Raw genomic sequence first — 20,719 nt, 5'->3', positions numbered from 1 at the left:
TTTCTGTCATAAAGTCGAGGATATTTTTAAAATGGCAAATAAAAAATCGCATGCAAATTAAGACGTAGCATTATTTTACTTCGACATTGCACGTATCGTAATTTTAAATTTGATATATTAATTAACATCGATCTTTAGAATCTAATTAAATGGTGACTGATTGTGAGAGTCGCCTCTCGAGTGCAAAAGGTTAATATTTATATATAAATAATTATTTGTATGTAATAATTGACATATAATAACCTACATAGCAGATGGACAAAATTAAACACAGGTGTAAAAAGATGAAAGGAAAAATTTATAGTAGCATGAGTAATAAGTGACACTCGAGTATCACTCATTACTAAAGTGACCTTCACCCTTATTGAATTTCACCCTCTGCATTAACGTACCAGCCTCTATGGAACCTATTTGTTCAGGTTGTGAAGCTCACGTTACATGGTTAAACATATTACATTTTATATATATCACGAAACATTATGTACGTACAAATAATTATACGAGCAAAAATATCTTCATGAAGAAAATTTTTGAAACATTTATTTGTTTACATTTGCTTAATAATGTATTTATTGGTCCTGACGTGTACATGAATAATTAAGGCCAATCAAAATAATTCATTTCAAACTTCTCATTCTTGCAATTAGTGAAAGCAATTTTTGAAAATTTTGGGGAAAATTAATATCGAATTTTATTAAAATAAAAACGTTATTGTAGCACCTAATTATTTTCATAAATTCGCCCACTTTAATTATTATTCTTTATGTATATAACATTTATATTTTCAAATGTTTACTATTGAGATTATGGGTAAAAAGAAATAACTATCTTTATTTTATAATTATCTTTATTCTATCCTTAGGAAGGTATATCTTTTGTATTATAACTGTTCGCATGGAGAGACAAAACTAGAGTGAAGACGTATCTTATTTTCAACATTTACATACACAAACAAATCTATGTGTCAGTAATTTACATTTATTTTCAAATATAAAATATTTTTCTAATATTTCACATTAATATTTTCAAATAGATATGAGTCGTTCACTGCACAAATCAATTAATTCCACTTTTTGAAAAATCTTAAATTTAAGTGTCAAAGCACTTGGTATAGTCATAACTTTTTATATTTATAATAACTTTCCCTGATAATTAAGATTAACACCATTAAACGACAAAAATTTTTTGGCCACTGAATAATAAATAATTTATTTCAGAGGTCACTTTGATTAACTCCGTACTCTAATGTAAATCGTTGCAATAATGCAACTCAAATGCACTAGCAAGCCATGAATGATAACGGTGAATTTTTTAATGCCGTCTTATCAGAATTTAAGTAAAATTTAGTAAAATTTAAATTTGTTACTTTTTTCACTCGCCAAGTCGATTAACTCTTCCAGTAACATAAAAATGGCAACATTACTAATGATTACCTTTTGGCTATTTTTTCTTATAAATTTTATGTACCATTAGATGAAAGTTAGATTTGTATTTATGCATTCTACGATATTTATTTCGATTTAAATTATAAAGGGAATTTTAAAAAAACAATATACATTATTTCATTGCATTTCTCCACTTTTTGTTTTATGGAGTTAATCAATTTGTGCAGTGAACGGCTCATATATTAGAACATAATTTTTAATAATTCTCTAATTGTACCTCAAAATTAAATATTTTGAATATATGTATAATATAATCACGTGAATCATGTAAATGCAATAGTACAAAAATAATGTGAAAATAAATAATAAATTAAGTTGTCTATAATATCAGGCTAGTGACAAAGTTAAATAAACGCTGTGTTCTGAATGCCTTCTTTTATTCATATCATATTTAGTGCCACAGGCTGTGTACATGTCGAAATGTAAATCTTAGCAGCAATGAATATCCCAGATAGAACCAGATTTCTGTATACGGTTATTCTTCGTTCCAAATCGATCTGAATACAAATACTCGATATTATCTGATACGAGAATTGCATATTTATTCTTCGTAGAGAAGATTTGAACAGCTGTGATAAAGTCTACCACCACGCGAAGGGTTTTATAATGCAGCCTTTGTATACATACAATTTTCAATGAGAAATGAAATAATAATAATAATCAGTGTATATCTCAGCGTATATTTCATTGTGGCTGTTAACGTAACATTTTATTTATTTGAAATATGAGAATATCAAACCTTTTAATTTATTCAAATTTATTACCTTCGTTACACAAGATAAATGGAATTTATAAATTTTCTTACCTTTCATATTGCTATCGGAAATGGTGAAAAATGGAATCGTAATAAAGAGAGGAAATTATTCCACTCGTGTATAAATAAAATACACAGGTGGAAATAGAGATAAATAGAAATAAATAGGAATAAATAGGAATAAGAAAGAAGTGAATGAAAATAAATAGAAACAAATATAAATAAAAATAAATAAATAAAAATTCTATTACTTAAATTAATGATTAATTGTAGATATTCCACAGATTATAAAAATTATAGTCTAAATACATTAAAAAAGATAAAAGAAGATCTCATTATTTAAAATTTTCAAAAACTTCTCAAGAAAAATATATTATATTAATTATAATTGTATTAGTATATATAAAAATATTAATAACGATTAAATAAATGTTACTTTTGTTCAAATATAAATAAAAATAAATAAATAAAAATTCTATAACTTAAATTCATGATTAATTGTGGATATTGCACAGATTATAAAAATTGCAGTCTAAATACATTGATCAAAAAAGATCTCATTATTTTAAATTTTCAAAATCTTCTCAAGAGAAATATATTATATTAATCATAATTGTATTAGTATTTATAAAAATATTAATAACGTTTAAATAAATGTTACTTTTTCTCAAGGAAAATAATTTATGGCATTGAGTAAAACTTTGGATAACATAGATTATGTAAAATACGGATTATTATGGAAATTATTAAAATGTAGATTACCGCCATCTATTGCGATTATTATAAAAATTGAAAATATGAATATATTGCGACTGTTATAAAAATACAGAAAATATTAACTTTTCTCCCTACAACTTTTCTCCCTATTTGATTTATATTTTCTACATCAGCAATAAAACACGTACAACAACGGAAATGATGGAAATGAATGAACTATAAAACTCATTTATCAAATAAATAAAAAATATTTCTCGTTTATGTATGCATATCAAGATATATTACTATTATTATTCGCTTTTTTTATTCACGGCTCACTTTATATTTTTATTTCTCGATGATAATAAATTCGAGAATTAACGTGACTATTCATAATACGTCAACTGTGTCGCATTCATAAAATTTCAAATTATGGTAATCTTACTGACTAATTAATACTTCCTACAACGAAGAGCGCCAACTAGCGTCATAATCAGAAATAACGTTACTAATAGTGAATACTAGCTGACTTACTATGTGACATAACCTATGTACACATATGATTTAAAAAATGCAGTAATTATCGAATGATTCACTCATAACAGTTATTAAGTCCAATGTCATTTAGTTATCAGAATATGACATTTGTGCGTTTCTTTTGTAACGATCCCTAGTTTTAAATTCGGTTAATTTAGGAATTTTAGAAATTTTAGGTTAGGCCTAAAATTTTAGGTTCGTCAAGGTCAAGTAACGTGTGTTTATTTAGCATGTTTTATTGAAATCAGTCTACTGGACAGAATATGTCATTCATACGTCATTAATTGAACATTAATTTTAGTAATTTAATCAATAATTTTAATATTAGTTTTAGGTTAGCTAGTAATTTTAATAATAATTTCAGTAGTGACTTAGTCATTTTTGTTTTAGAAGTGATTTCAATATTAATTTTAATAATAATTAAATAGTAATCTTCAGATTAATGTTAATTTTAATAATAATTCAGTAGTCACTTGTTTTTAGAATTAATTTTCATACACAATTTGAATTTAAGTTTTGCAAAGTTAAAGGACTAATTAATCTCGTTGTTTCAAAATATGATGAAAATCGATATTAAATTTGTTGCTTAAAAAATACTACGTATCAAATTGTATTTCACTGTATTCTGTTCGCACTTTGAGGTGCTTACTTACTTAAATGCTCTTTTTCTAATATTATAAATTCCTCGAAATGAAAATGTCGTTTCAACGTTATACATTTCCAGAACATTTTCATCGCCTTTTAGTTTCTGAAGTATCTCTCGTTTCGTTTCGACAGTCAGTATCATACGTTCCCTCTTTGATGCCATTACACGCATGGCGTTCACGCGTATAATGCCCATTTCATACTAGAGTAACGAAAGAAATATACTGCTGGAAAAATAGAACTTGAGGTAGTGGAATATTCGAATATTGGAATAGTGAAACGTTTGAACAATGGATGTTTCACTGAACTTCCTCGGATATTGCGCTCGTGCACATTTTTATGAATCTCCAAGCATTTTCATTGTTTTTACATCGCAATATCATCGCATATTTCACATAAGACACTGGTTTAGTCTACTGTAATAATAACTAGAATTTTTTAAATCTCCGAAAATATAATAAAAAAATGTTATAAATAAAAGATAGTCAGTATTAGTTAGACAAAAATTTATAACTATAAAAACTCCATAATTTTTTAAATTTTTCTTTTTGTTGTGAAATATCAGAAGTAGCTTTACCATTTTAAATATATCGTATAGTAAAATTTTAAGTGTTTATAACAATAAAAACTCCACAATTTTTTAAATTTTTCTTTTTGTTGTGAAATGTCAGAAGTAGTTTTACCATTTTAAATATATCGTATAGTAAAATTTTAAGTATTTCGAGATCTGGAATTCGAAAATTTTAATGTTCGATTGTTTTATTATTTGAACTTTTTATTATCTGAACTGATTTCTCAATTGAAGCAAGAAATAACAAATAGAAAATAAAATAGAAAATTAAATATTCGTTTTCTCTTAATAAAAAATTAAAGTTATTTTAATGTCATTAAATAAAGCCATATCATTTTTTCTATCGAACATTTTAGGTGGTATCGAGGTTTCTTTCCATATTTTTATAATATATTATATTGAATATGTAATAAAAATTTTATATATAAATTCAATAAGGAAAAGAGGAAGAGAATATAAAATATTTGAAACAATGTTATGAAAACTTGTTATACGATGCACTATATGTATTTCTTGGAATATGCTTTACTTTCTTGCATTAGGTACAAATGAGCAAATGATTAAATAACAGTACCTCAGTTATCCAAGTCATTGGCTTATATCATTTCTTGTTGCTCAAAGGTTATATGTACTACTGTGTAAACTATGCTTTACGTACACTCACTGACAATAAGTATGTTCACTTTAAAGTAACATAAATGGTTTCAAAGTGATACGACAAATAGAACTGTGTCGATATTACGGTATACTAATGTCTTGCGATTTATGATCTTATTTAAGAGACGTAGGTTAATAATTAACATAAGTTAATAATTAAAATTTTACTATGGATGAGTCATTAAATGAAATATATTGTACATATATACAAAATATATATATTACATTGTTGTAAATGGGTTATAAAAGTACATTGAGAGAATTTTCATCTAATAAATCTCTTAAAATAAGTGTCATATATTTAAAAAAACAAAAAAAAAAAGATTTCTTAATTTGTAGATATTCACAGATTTAAGACTTTAAGATCCGAGAGATATAGGTTTTACAGCTATATTAATTGTTATAAATTACCAATATTTATCATTTGGCTGTTATTAAAATATTAATAAAATATGTATAAAAAATGTATATAGCCCATGGAATGGAGTGCAAAGGACACTAAATTGTCTCTTATGTGAAATACATGAAATTTTATAAAGAAATAAAAGGAATATGATGATCTCTATATTTTAACAAATCTGATACCTTAATTAAAAGCTATAAATTAATAATCAAAAGAAGTGAATAATATTGAGCATTTAACTATTGCTTTTATTTTTAAATTGTGTTTTATGTGATAAAATGCATGAAATTTTATAAAGAAAAGAAAGGAATATGATGATCTCTACATTTTAACAAATTTGATACCTTAATTAAAAACTATAGATTAATAATCAATAGAAGTGAATAATATTGAGCATTTAAGTATTGCCTTTATTTTGAAAATCTGTACTTGTCGATGTGATCTCATTTGTATTTTAATTATCCAATACAATAATTTAATTATATGTTAATAATCATATACATTCAAAAATAACATGATTAATCGACATGATATTTCAATCATATTTTAATCGTATTATACATTCAGTAATATAATTATTATTATTATATTTAATAATAATATATGATTATTCGATATAATAGTATAATTCCATTACGTGTAAATTGTGATATATATTTAATGACAACGTAATTATTAAAATCTTTGATGCATCATATTATTCTTCAATAAATATTATAAATTTATGAAGTTTCAAAATCTTTTATTTTAAAATACTCTACAAATATGTACATATAACAAATGTTCTTAATCTCAACCAACTTCTCTCATATATGTTTTTTTGCTCTCGTTATCTACGTTTTAATACCTACACTCTAATTTCGATTTTAAAACATTGCGTGACTACGTTATATAAGTATGATCAAGATAAAATATCCAATTTCTATTACACTTACTATCTATACGTTATTGCTATCTTATATATACTCGATTTTCTTAAAACAATTAACCTAGCATAGCTATATAAATAAAAATTACGTTTGATAGTCCAAGTAACGAAGCATCAAATGAAAAAATGTTATTCTTTATTTTCGATTTGCTTTTTCATATAGAATCATCCCCTCCTCGGTTGTACTACCGTTGCTGAGACACCCTGTATATTAATTTATAATGCAATATAAAATTAAATATAGCTATATTTTAAAGCATAATAAAGTATAGCAGGCAGATCATTAAAGCTCAATTATTTTCCTTTCTTTGCCGTCAATACTGATAACTACATTTATAAATATTTTTAATGTTTACCGTACTTTATAATATTTTCAACATCCTTCAATACTATTTACTTTATAACACGTGATATATTTTATTATATTCATAAATATTTCCAATATTTCAAAGCACGTAAAATAAAATAAAAATTAATAATACATTTTAAAAATCCGCTAAACGAAACATAAAAGCGCTTTTTGACAATGAATATCATTTTTCCTCATGTCAAATGCGAATACTATTAGATAAATATAAATATACCAATCGTTCGAAAGCAGAGTAAATAAAAGACTAAATATCATTATAGTAGTCTAATAAATATTTTTTAAGCTGTGAATTAAACTCTACCGATATTACTTTACATCTCACATGTTAGATTACCACTATAGTTCATCGATGAGTCCATAATTCCCTCGTGTGACCAAACGAACAAGTATGCACGAGGAGACGAATATGAAAAAAAAGGTAAACAATTGTCAATTTTATTTTTGAAATTCCCAATTTGCTGTTTGCAGTAGCTGAATGGACACCGTGGCCTGGGCTAAACGCAGCACATGGATAGATAATTTTTGACAAAGAGGAAACGTGCGGCATGGGTCTGCCGCGTCTCTCCCTGAAGGGATACTTTTTCTATGTGCTATGTTCGTCCGGTTTGTTGCTAGTTATATTGAATCTACTACAGGACGAAATATGGCATCGTATGCGACCTCATCCTGGACAAACGCAACCCGTTCGCGTTTCCGACAGCACCAAGGTAATATATTCAACTTCTTTATATTATATGTAATATATCATTAATTGAATAAAATTCATTTCAATATATACTTCGGATTATTTTTAGAAATTATTTTTGATTTTTATATTGGAATTGTTTTTGAAATTATTTATATATAGTTTTGATACAATTTAATATCGTATGTATTGTATAGTTTGTCCAAAAAGTTTGGAACCAAACTAGGACTACGTGTTACTGAAATCAAATAGATGAAAAAAGTTCATATAAATTTATGCCCAAATATGCTTTATTAAAAAGATATAAGCATTTAAAGATATTTATGATTTTTTGTCACACTTATAAGAAATGTTCGAAAATTCGAAAAAAAAGAATTCGAATATAAGTTTATAAAAATTGTTTTCATTTATTTGACCTCAGTAATACGTAGTCCAAATTTGGTCCAAATCTTATTGGACACCCTGTATATAAAATTTTATTATAATTATATTATTATATATATTATGTACATTATATGTATGCAATGTTGTACTATATAATATGGTATATAATATTATAGATACACATTATATTATTATACATTATGATATTATGCATACAATAGTATAATTTTGTTTACTTTTATGAAAAGTTTCCTTCTTTTACGATTTTAAAATACGTTGTTACTATTAACGTTCTGAATAGCTTTTTTATATACAAATAATAGAAGCTTGGCATTAGTTTTTGTGGTATTTGTAGAAAAATTCGGTGCCCTTTCAAAACTTTTAAGATTTGTTAAGATTATCAAGAATTCTAACCTTTGAATTCGCTTATGTCCTATATGTACTCAACTTCCTTTAAAATCGCCATTTTCTTATTATAATAAACTGTGTCAGTTCTTTTTGTACCCACTATATATCAGTAGATCAATTATTAGAATCCTAACAGATTTACAAATTTCCTTTCTCTTCCAGTTCAACGAATAACAAAATTTCTAACCTAAAAATGAGATGTCTTCTTAGCGAAATTGGTGTTAAAGTGGAATTTCCCCCAAAAATTTTTTGAAAATAGCCATCAAATGAAGTGTAAGAAAAATTGTTAACGAAAGTAGAATATATATATATACGAACTTCGCTAGGTAACGTCGCAGAAACAAAAGCTACATTGTGACAAAAGCTTTGACCAAATGTTCAGATTAGAATTTAGATTTCCATCTGACTGAACGAAAGATAGAGAAAGATAGGCAATGGCGTGCCCGAGAGAGCACGTTGTTATTCGGTCCCCTTATAGGACACATTCGATGTCAATACAATGGTGGTTAGTGATCATTTGTTGGTATAATACGTGTTACGATATGACAAGGTCGTGGGATCAGTTAAGAATTAGAATAAATAATGTATTATTAATTCGTTGACTATGGAAACGATATAAGTCTTCTAGTATAAACAAACACTGGATAAATTAAATAATAAAATTAGCCGGTGGAATTTAAAATTTAAAATTTATCACATATCACAGCATAAAGACTATCATGTTTTAGAAACTTTATAAAAATAACATTATATAAAGATATTATGCAATTATTGTTTTATCTTCTTTGCATTCTAAATATTTCAAAACCTTTCTAATGAATCTGAAATTGTAAATTTCCATATATATGTGTATATAAAGTCATATAAATGTAGAGGAAGTTATTAGAGTTTATCGCTATTATTTACCTTTTTGAAATGTAAATTTTCGACATATTTTTAACATCTCGACATAAAAGATGTACTGTTATGATAAATGGCCTAATTAACAGAAAAAATCGGCGGAGAAAAGGGTAGAAATAAATGAAGACCTGAAATCTCGGTCAGGGCCGTCTAAAGAAATATTTAATCCAGTGTCAATGTGTCCTACTATATATCGAAACAAAAATTCATTCTTACTCACAGTTTCGTAATTACAGTGACCCTCTTCGTGTCCGAATGTATTGAAACATTATTATAAGACATTATTATTTACAATTTATTCACTTATATATACACTTATAATATTTAATATAACACGTTATTATTTACAGTTTCTTCACTCAAATATCAAGTTAACAAAATTTAATGTAACACATTATTATTTAGAATGTTTCCACTTATAGCAGAATCTAATATAACACATTAATTACAGTTTTCTCACTTATAAGAGAAGCATCGTCAAACAAAGCACCATTCTTTTGTTGTACAAAATTCTGACACAGGAGTGCAGCACATGACGCTAGCTAAGGGCAGCGACATCAGTCGGTGTCGCTCCTTAATAGTTTAATTTACGACCTCTCTATATCGTGACCTGCTATAGTGGCAGGCGATTGAATTATCCCGTTATACGCCTTTTAGTTTCCTTTTACATTTCGCGTTAGAAACCTCTGTTTTCCTTTCTTCTATGAAAGCGTATCTTGTTACATTTGTGATCACATTATCTATAATATATAATGGAAGAAAATTATGTGAAATAAGATGCGTCATTAAGCTTGGAAACTGGGACACAATCACAAAGTAGACGTGCCACTCACTGAGTACCAATCGTAGTCTAACAATAAGCCCTTCTGAACCGAATGATTCCGCTTAAGATACTTTCCTTTATTTTTAAAAACAGCAGAGATATTTTAGATCGAGCAGATAAAAGGATTACCTGGTGTTTGTAATAATATACAGGAAGAGTATTGTAACTATAAAATAGTATCAAGAAGAAAAGAATGAATTATAGGACATATATTATATTGATCTTTACGGTATTTTCAAATTAATGTGAAATCAATAATTATTTATAATAATCTATACAGATAAATTACAAATAAATTAAATATGGATAAGATTTATTGAATTTATTAATTTTCATAATCAGCAATTGATTGCAAATTTTGTTGTATAATGTAAGCTTCTTAATTTTTTATGACATGATCAATATTTTAAGTGAAAATAATATAATATTTCACACACATTATATTATTTTAAAATAAATTTCGATTATTTAAAAACGTATTTTTCTTTTTGATTTTATGCTTTTCCAAATTTACACTTTAGAAAATTAAATTAAGAATCCTTATCTTTTTAATTGGAACAATAGTTTTTAAGTGATAACCCAATAGTTTCTATAGTCCATAATAATCCAATATGCTTTTCATTGAAGTCATATCTTTTAAGTAATAATCCAAGTTTCATTAACAAATTAACATTAAATATTGCAAGGTAATTATCTTAAATGAAATGAAAAATATGATTATTAACATCAGCATAAATTATAAGCTTAAATATTATAATTAAATATTATATATATATTGCCTATAAATTATTAAACCTTTAAGAACTATACTTGGAATAATATTTCAATTATTGATGGAAGACGTGACGACTTAACCTCTAAACTGGGTCGTTCCTTAGCCTAAAATTATTTTTAACGTAGAATTAAAAATTAATAAGAATAAAATAAAGTTAAATCTATTTTAACAAAAAGAAGTGCAAGTTATTTATAATGTAGGTATAATACAGTTGTTACTGCATTAAAAAGTGGATAATAAATAATAAATTAATTAATTAACTACAAGACAGTGACAAATTTTTATTGTAATTAATTTTTTCATTTATCCAAATATCAAATGATAACAAAAATGGCAAACATTAGTAGAAATATATTTAACCAAATCTTAACAAAATAACATAGTCAATAATTTAATCTTATATCCAAATAATAATGAAGTTAACAAATACCTTTTAATTAATGTTGATTGGAAATTATGTTGGCATTATATTTAAAAAAAATTTCAATGTTATAGCTAATACATAATAACAAAAGTATATATGAGTTAGCCTACTTCTATAAGTACCAGTATACATAATATAATATATATTATATTAATATAAAGATTGAAAAACATTATTATAAGAGATAATCATAAACACGGGTTTAACTCATATATTTCTTTTGTTACATTTACATTTAATTTACATTTATTTACATATTTATATTGAATAATATTAAATATATTATATTAAAATTATATTATATTGTATTATATTATTCAATATCAATATAATATAAATGTAACAAAATAAATATATGAATTAAACTTGTATTTATGATTATCTCTTTTGATGATGTTTTCCAATTATTTTTTAAATGTAATTGGAAAACATTCAATTTAAATTGATTTCTTTATATTTGTACATACATACTGTACACTTACTCTAAACAAATAGATATTTTCGAAAAGGTTAAGATCAAATTGTAGTTAACGAAAGTCAATTAGACTAGAGAAGGGAAGTGCAATGTAAAAGTAACAAAAACACTTTAAATATCGAATTTCGATCGCAGATGAAAGAAAGTTGGCCTGCAATATCGAAGAAACCGACAATGCAGGTTTCGCAGACTCGGGGAAAATTGAAGGAAAAGCTTCCATCCGAGGTATAGTTATTAAATTGCATTGTCCATAGATGACCGCAGTACAGTATAAATACGAAACATAACCGAGACAACCTTTATATTTATATGAAGACTTACCGATAAAAATTCTACGGTATAATGAACTAAAAATCTTTCTAAGCAATAATCATACTAATCACGATATTAAAGTACACAATACGTTTTAAGAGAAACGATTGGTGTCATATGATTATAATTAAATCCCCCTATTGGTGTCATGTAATTATAATTAAGTTTCCCTATTTATTGGCGTTGTGTAATTATAATTAAACTTTACGTAGTTTTCGTAAAGTTTTTTCAAAATATTTAAAATATTAAATAACTGGCACGTTTGAACGTTAAATCAATGGAATAATATTATTATATTTAAAAGTCGTTTTAATTCTATAAATTTTATTACTTTTATTTTTTAATTTGATACGATAATTGGATACGTTTGGAAAAATAAAAATAAGAGTTCAAATGATTTATTATATTAAAATGGTTGTCTCAGTGGTTTCCGAAATACAGCTAATACCACCTAGTCAATTAGTTTCGTGTAGTTTGCTTTGTTTCGTCTGCCTTATGATACACGTAAGTACAGTCGCGTTCAAAAATATTCAACGCCTTTTAACAAACGAAGTATGCACGTTGATTTCAAACTTCCAAAAATAATACTTCACCAATTTTTTGAAATGTGCGGATAAAATTACAAAAAAAGAAAGAAATTCAATGACAAATACAAAATTCATAGAATATTGAATGCGAATTCATACAATCATAGGCACTAGTATTCAAGTGTATACTTTTTAACAAAATTAGCAGATTAGTATCAAAATCACTGTAATATAGGTTGTTGAATTCTTCTCTTTTATCCGTTATTTTAAAAATTCGAGTGTAATGTGCATATTTCATTTGTTAAAAACATGGAACTCAAGTTGATCATATACTTCTGTAAATGACTATATACAGGGTGTCTAATTTTAACCAATAAAAAAAATTAGCCATAAAGTATCAATTGTTCAAAAAAATAGTTTAAACAAGGATTCAATGATTTCGAGGGAAATATAAAATAGTGAAATTAGATTCTTTTTTGGTGGACGTGTAGACGTCATACGTAGACGTCAATTTTGTTTCTCTAAATAAAATCATTTATTTTTTAATACATTATATTTTTACATTATATTTTTAGTACATTAGTTTATGAAATTAATATGAAAAAATTATTAGTTTAAAAATAAGTTACCTTAATTTAAATATTGTTAAAAACTTATTACTCCTGTATTGCTGTCAGCTTTATTTATAGAGACTGAATTAACATTTATAAAATAGTGATGGTTACACATTGGTGTAATTACACTATCTTATGTCTCCATGAAATCATTCAATACTTTTTTGAACTACTTTTCCATACAGAGAGTAGCTTATGAGTAACTTGCATTTACCTAAAATTGGACAACCGGTATAAGAACGATGGCCAAACATGACTCTTTTACACTCTTAATGTGGTTCTTAGCGAGAACCTTCTTAGCTAGAATCTTCTACCAAGTTGTTAATTAATTAATGGAGAAAGATTTTGTTGTACATATTAACAGTATATATGTTACTATAATATATTACATTTTATATATTATTAACTAATAATATACTAACTTATAAAATATTGTATATTATATGATATATATGGTGTGTATAAAATATCGACCTAGTAGAAGATATGACTCTCGAATGTTATTAATAAAAGAAATATGGCTCCTGTTGTGATAAGGTTTGGCCAGCACTGTGTATTCATGATTAGACCAGCTTCTTCTAGCGTTGAATAAATTACGATTCGATACAGTCGCTATGCAGATGAAATTTCCATAACCATGTAAAATATGCCACATGGAACACGCGATTGCCAACATTCACAATTACAATTGCTGTGTCTGCAAATTGTTCCAAATAAAGTATAAATATATAATTCACACGGAAAGTTGCTTTGACGCTTGTGGAAAATGTTTATGGTTCTAGTTGTCTCACGCATTTATAATTGTTTATTTACAACTATTAATTATAGATATTATAAACGGTATTACTATACGTGTAATGCACCGTGTAGAAATTTATAGATAAGATTACCGAATAACATTCTAATGACATATATATATTTCTATAGTATTTTAAGATCTTTAATAATGTTCATTTGGCAATTAAAGATTGGAAAGATGTTTTTAGACGAATATTCATTTTTGATATTTGATAACAAATATGTACGTCATATGAAAATGTTATAATAAAAATTAGAAATATTGGATGTAATAAAAAATCTAAAAATATTAAGTGTTCCAATAGAAAAGATATATATTGATTTAAATTAATACTGTAGTCCATGAGAAGTAAAACAATAATTTGACTGCTATATTATTAAAAGTTCGTTTAGTAATTCTAATTCAAAAAATGTATTATTAACAAGGAAATAAATACATAAAAATACTAATTCACAAATGAAACAAAATTCCATAAAATAAAGTATTAAAAGTTTCCAATTAATTATAGAATATTATTAAAGACACATTCCAAACTTACAAAGTATAATAGAATATATTAAATAAATTCTAACTTTCAATAATACACTGAAAAATTAGGTTTGATTCACACGGATTTAATAATATTATTTAATCATTTTCACAATTTATTAATTTTCGTTCACAACTTTCTATTACTAAATCTGTATAGAATTAAACTACCACATAAAAAATACCATTTTTTCAAAAATTTGAAATCAGCAGTCAACTATCTATCGTGATTTAAAGATCATTTATATTAAGTTATAATAAATCATATTATGGAAAAATAAAAAGTTTGTTATGATATACTGCCATATTAATTATGGAATATTAATAGTGTCATAATAAAATTACGAAAAGTTGGATAGTCAGTGCTATTTATTATACCAATTATCATTTAAAAAATACCATTTTTTCAAAAATTTGAAATCAACAGCCAAGCACCTATCATATTTTAAAGATCATTTATATTAAGTTATAATAAATCATATTATGGAAAAATAAAAAGTTCGTTATGATATACTGCCATATTAATTATGGAATATTAATAGTGCCATAATAAAATCACGAAAAGTTCGTTACTCGGCGCCATTTATTACGGAACATTAAAACTCTATTATGGTCTTAAACTTCGATAATGCATTTCAAAGTTAGCGAAAGTCTGAACTCAGGAGTCGAAGAATTTGGCGTAAATGTTAGGGTGGTTCAACGTTGATCTGTAGCATTCAAGTACGATGAACTTTCATCGTAGAATAAGTCAAGAGAAATGCCAGGAAATGCCAGCCACGGCGATTCCACTAAAGAAATGTGAAATTACAGTTCGCAAGAGCATCTATCTATGGCATGCACTTGCGAAAGAAATCGTGTTATAGAACGATACAACTTATTAACGTTAAACGTACTGGTAATTTGTATACATATATCTACATTTTTCAAATCATTTAAATAATCGATTACATAAATAAAAGCTACATATTTTATTATTATTTACAAATAATAGTCAATTCAGTGCGAGCAATAATAAATAAACGAATTTTTGAATAGGAATAGAGGAGATTAATTTTTTCATTTGAATTTTAGATAAGAATCGAATATTAAAGATAAGTCGAATAGTATAATAATAGTCGATTAGTATAATAATACGATAGCCATAAATAATCGTATAATTTTGTCCATTGAGTATTTTACAGATTATAAATTATTTTTCCACTAATTTATTTCTTGTAATTGAAATAGATAGTTTTATTATCCTTATGATATTTTATTAAGCATGGTATGAGAAAGCATAAATTGAGAATACAAAAATTAGTTTCGAATTCACTACTAGCTTTTAATAATATTTAAAAGTAATATTTAAAAATGCAGATTCTTTTTCAGAAAAATTCAAATTCAAATTCTGTTCGGATTTAATTTACTGATTTCTTTATCAACTATGAAAATAAAATTCAGCAAAATTATTCCAAATATGGAAATTTATCTCTTTAAATTTAAAATGAACCTCTTTGAAATTTAATATGACACTATTTTACATTTTTAGATACAAGTAGCCTTCCTTTAGGATACTACTATTTAATACAAATTTGTAGTTTATTATTTATTAGAGTCTAATTAAGGTTTATATCATAATTATTTTAATTTAAAAGTATCTTAATATTAGAACTACCGATTTTTACTGGGATAGCTAAACATCAGTATATATTAATTGCAGTTCTATCTCGATATGAGTCAATACTAATTTTTTTAAAAGCTGGTACATGTTTTTAGTATTTGCAAAGAGGAAAATTCCGAGACCAGTCATTTTGACTAAATTGGTAGTTCTAGTTTTAAAATATTCAAGAAACCAAAGTAAAATAAAATAATTTTGTTCTTTCTGAAGAGAATGACTGTATTTACAATGTATTCATTAATTAGCAATAAATAAATAACCAAAGAATTAAAAATTTATTAAATAAATATTTATAATTTATTTATAAAATAAAATTATTTATGATCTACTTATAATGAGTGTCCCAAAATTCACGCAAGAAGTAATTTGAATAGAAAACACAGGTTTTTAATTGAAAATTATAAATATTTGATTAATTCATAAAGTATACATCAGTATACTTAGTATCGTAATATCTCTCTTATCCTCTTCCTTATCTTCTTATATTTCATATCTATTTCTTTATCTATATTAGTATCTTTCTGTTTTCGTTGGCAACACTGCCGCACAAATGGCGCAAAATTTAAATCTTGCGTGGATTTTGAGACACGCTATATATATTATTGTAAAATATATAAATGTATTTATAATACATTTAAAATTTATTAGGCGAATTAAACAAAATATTGATTCACTCTTCAAAAAGGGTAAGAAATTCAATATCTCACAGATTATCCTTAGCGCAGAGACATTAGATGCTATGCCTGTGCTTAATGAACACTAGCCAGTTAGGATATACAAGTAGAATATGAGCCATTTACTGCACAAATTGATTAACTCCATGAAACAAAAAGTGGAGAAATGCAGTGAAATAATGTATATTGTTTTTTAAAATTCCCTTTATAATTTAAATCGAAATAAATATCGCAGAATGCATAAATACAAATATAACTTTCATCTAACGGTATATAAAATTTATAAGAAAAAATTGCCAAGAGGTAATCGTTAGTAATGTTACCATTTTTATGTTACTGGAAGAGTTAATCGACTTGGCGAGTGAAAAAAATAACAAATTTAAATTTTACTAAATTTTACTTAAATTCTGATAAGACAGCACTAAAAAATTCACCGTTATCATTCATGGCTTGCTATTGCATTTGAGTTGCATTATTGCAACGATTTACATTAGAGTACGGAGTTAATCAAAGTGACCTCTGAAATAAATTATTTATTATTCAGTGGCCACCAAATTTTTGTCGTTTAACGGTGTTAATCTTAATTATCGGGGAAAGTTATTATAAATATAAAAAGTTATGACTATACCAAGTGCTTTGACACTTAAATTAAAGATTTTTCAAAAAGTGGAGTTAATCGATTTATGCAGTGAACGACTCATATGTTAGTGGTAATAATTACAAATTTGTAGATACGTAGATTTTTGTTAAAAAGGTATCCAACATAACCGGCACGACGATGTTATCACGCAACAGTATAGAATCAATGGACCCATCGAAAAGACCTTGGTATATGAAAGGAGGGACCAGAAAGCCTTATCCTGCCATAAAATCCCGTCGCACTGGTCGAAGATTGGCGCGTTTATGGCCCGACGAAGACGCTTATGGCGATCGTGTTACTAATCAAGTAAGACTTTAAATATTCATACACGCATGCACAAAATTGGAAAATAATAATAAGCAAATTGGCTATTGAGAATTTTGTCAGTGAGTATATCTTGTGACGAAATTTCAGGCTTTTAAATTTTGCATATCGTGTAATTGCAGTAAAATATTTGCAAATGTAGTATGTATATAATTATCAGAAAATAATATGTAGCAAAAAAGCTGCTTTTAAGAATTTTGTCAGTGAATATATTCTGTGACGAAATTTCAGGCCTTTAAATTTTGCATATCGCGTAATTGCAGGAAAATACTTGAATATGTAGCTTGTATATAATTATTAGAAAATAATATATAACAGATAAAGTCACTTTCGAGAATTTTATCAGTGATTATATTCTGTGACCAATATTTCAGACTTTTACATTTTGCATATCGTGTAATTGCAGTAAAATACTTGCATATGTAGTATGTATATAATTATTAGAAAATAATTTATGACAAAAAAGCTGCTTTTGAGAAATTTGTCAGTGAATATATTCTGTAACAAATTTGAGAATCTTAATTTCCCTATTTTGTGTAAATGCATTAAAATATAGATTTGTATATACAAAAAAATATAATTGCTAAACGATATACAATAGAAAAATTTGCTTTTGAAAATTTTATCAAATAATATATTCTGTGACGAAATTTCAGGCTTCTAAATTTTGTATTTTGTGTGAATACAATGTGAATGCAATAAAATACTTGTATGGATATAATAAAAAATAATAAAAAAGTAGTAAGAATGATAATTAATAAATAAATTAAAATTAGTACTGTTACAAATAGTTACTGTAAATAATTACTATTTATAAACGTAGAAACATTGGACACCATTAAAATATCATCTAGGAAAAATTTTCTAAGCCTCTTTTGGATAATTTGATAATTAGATTTTTACACAATTTTATAGAAATAGATTCAATACTGGAAAACATACTCAGAGACAGTGGAAGAATATTGCGAAACCCAAAATTCCAAAATTCAGAAACCCAATTCTATAGTGACAAAATAAAAAAAGTTCCTAGAAAAATACATAGTCATAGATAACAAAAAATATTACGTGAAAAATAAAGTGACAAAAATTTTAATAAAAATAATTCATTCCCATCTCTTAGAAAAAAAAAAGGAATAAAAACGAATCTGTTTTTTTCTAAAAAAAAAAATACCATAACTTTTCAGCCAACATAACAGAATTTTTAATTTAAATTATATAAATAATTATATAAATTGGATTCTCATCATGAAAAATAAGAATGTAAAAATAAAAGAATATTCTATTTTTACCATAAATTTGTGTTTAACACAATTTACGTATAATACTCTGTAATCATAATTCACTCTAAATCGACAAAAATATTTCACAACAAATTTCAACACAGAATTCGCAAGAAATCTTCAAATAATTTCGTGAAATTAATTTCGCTTGAAATATTCGGGTATACAAGCGATTGAGTGATTGATTTTGGCGTTAGATATATAATACTGCGGATAAGTTGTATATACGGCAGACATATTGCCTCGAATGAGGAGGCGCACTGTAATTTGCTGTTTGAAACGAATTGCCTAGTTACGACTTTGTTCCACGGCGTGCTAAACGAAAATAGGAACATTGTGTTCCACCTTCTCCTTCGAATTGCGCACAGCCCGTGTACCTTGCTTTTCACCCTTTCTTTCATGACACAATGCAGTCTATTATACGCGAATATAGGCCAGCGTCCTAAAAAAGCCCTGTACACAATCGTGTATTTTACGTGATTATAATTCGTTTCCTTTAGTTTTATTCTCATTGTTCTCGCGTTTTCTTTATTGTCCTTCTCATTATCCATTATTTCCTATTTTTCTTCTTCTTTTTTTTTTATATATACATTAAATTAGAAATTTCACGTAGTAGCAATTGATTGGCAAAATCTAATATTTGTATAACTTAATTTCTTTCATATGTTCATTTCATTTTTCATTTTCAAGTTATTATGCAATATAAGTCCCAATTTATCACTTACTGAAACGCAAAATATTTTTCATAGTGATTCCAAATTGCTTAAATAAGAAATAATTAATTATTAAATGGAAATCATATTTTTTCATTTACAAATATTGCATTTTATGTATAGATATTCTATATATACATATATGGGTCCATTTTTCATAACTCTGGATTGGAAGTTTTAAAATGAGAAATGGGGAAACGATAATTTTGAAATATTACATTGTAAAAATTATAGATCTTATTTTACGTCAACGAAAATTTTTATGTTTATGCAAGAATAGATATTTTGGAGTATATTAATCATAATTTACGTATAATACTCTGTAATCATAATTCACTCTAAATCGACAAAAATATTTCACAACAAATTTCAACACAGAATTCGCAAGAAATCTTCAAATAATTTCGTGAAATTAATTTCGCTTGAAATATTCGGGTATACAAGCGATTGAGTGATTGATTTTGGCGTTAGATATATAATACTGCGGATAAGTTGTATATACGGCAGACATATTGCCTCGAATGAGGAGGCGCACTGTAATTTGCTGTTTGAAACGAATTGCCTAGTTACGACTTTGTTCCACGGCGTGCTAAACGAAAATAGGAACATTGTGTTCCACCTTCTCCTTCGAATTGCGCACAGCCCGTGTACCTTGCTTTTCACCCTTTCTTTCATGACACAATGCAGTCTATTATACGCGAATATAGGCCAGCGTCCTAAAAAAGCCCTGTACACAATCGTGTATTTTACGTGATTATAATTCGTTTCCTT

General features: G+C 26.1%; 1 protein-coding gene across 2 annotated transcripts in view; it reads left to right on the top strand.

Moving 5' to 3' along the window:
• FucTA (glycoprotein 3-alpha-L-fucosyltransferase A) overlaps positions 1 to 20,719 on the top strand; it is a 68,633-nt gene that overhangs the window by 40,366 nt on the left and 7,548 nt on the right. Inside the window, exons 2-4 of one of the 2 annotated variants that reach the window (XM_017907184.1) lie at positions 7,475 to 7,713; positions 12,016 to 12,105; positions 17,746 to 17,937. In XM_017907184.1, the coding sequence (XP_017762673.1) occupies positions 7,552 to 7,713; positions 12,016 to 12,105; positions 17,746 to 17,937 (444 nt within the window). In that variant the 5' untranslated portion in view covers positions 7,475 to 7,551. The remainder of the gene's footprint in view (positions 1 to 7,474; positions 7,714 to 12,015; positions 12,106 to 17,745; positions 17,938 to 20,719) is intronic. The other variant, XM_017907183.1, reaches the window with a different exon arrangement.

This window comes from Eufriesea mexicana, unplaced genomic scaffold (genome assembly GCF_001483705.2).
Source record: "Eufriesea mexicana isolate 0111107269 unplaced genomic scaffold, ASM148370v2 scaffold7107, whole genome shotgun sequence".
Taxonomy (NCBI): Eukaryota; Metazoa; Arthropoda; class Insecta; order Hymenoptera; family Apidae; genus Eufriesea; species Eufriesea mexicana.
Note: the sequence above shows the minus strand (reverse complement) of the source record. Positions and strands in the feature narration are given on the sequence as shown.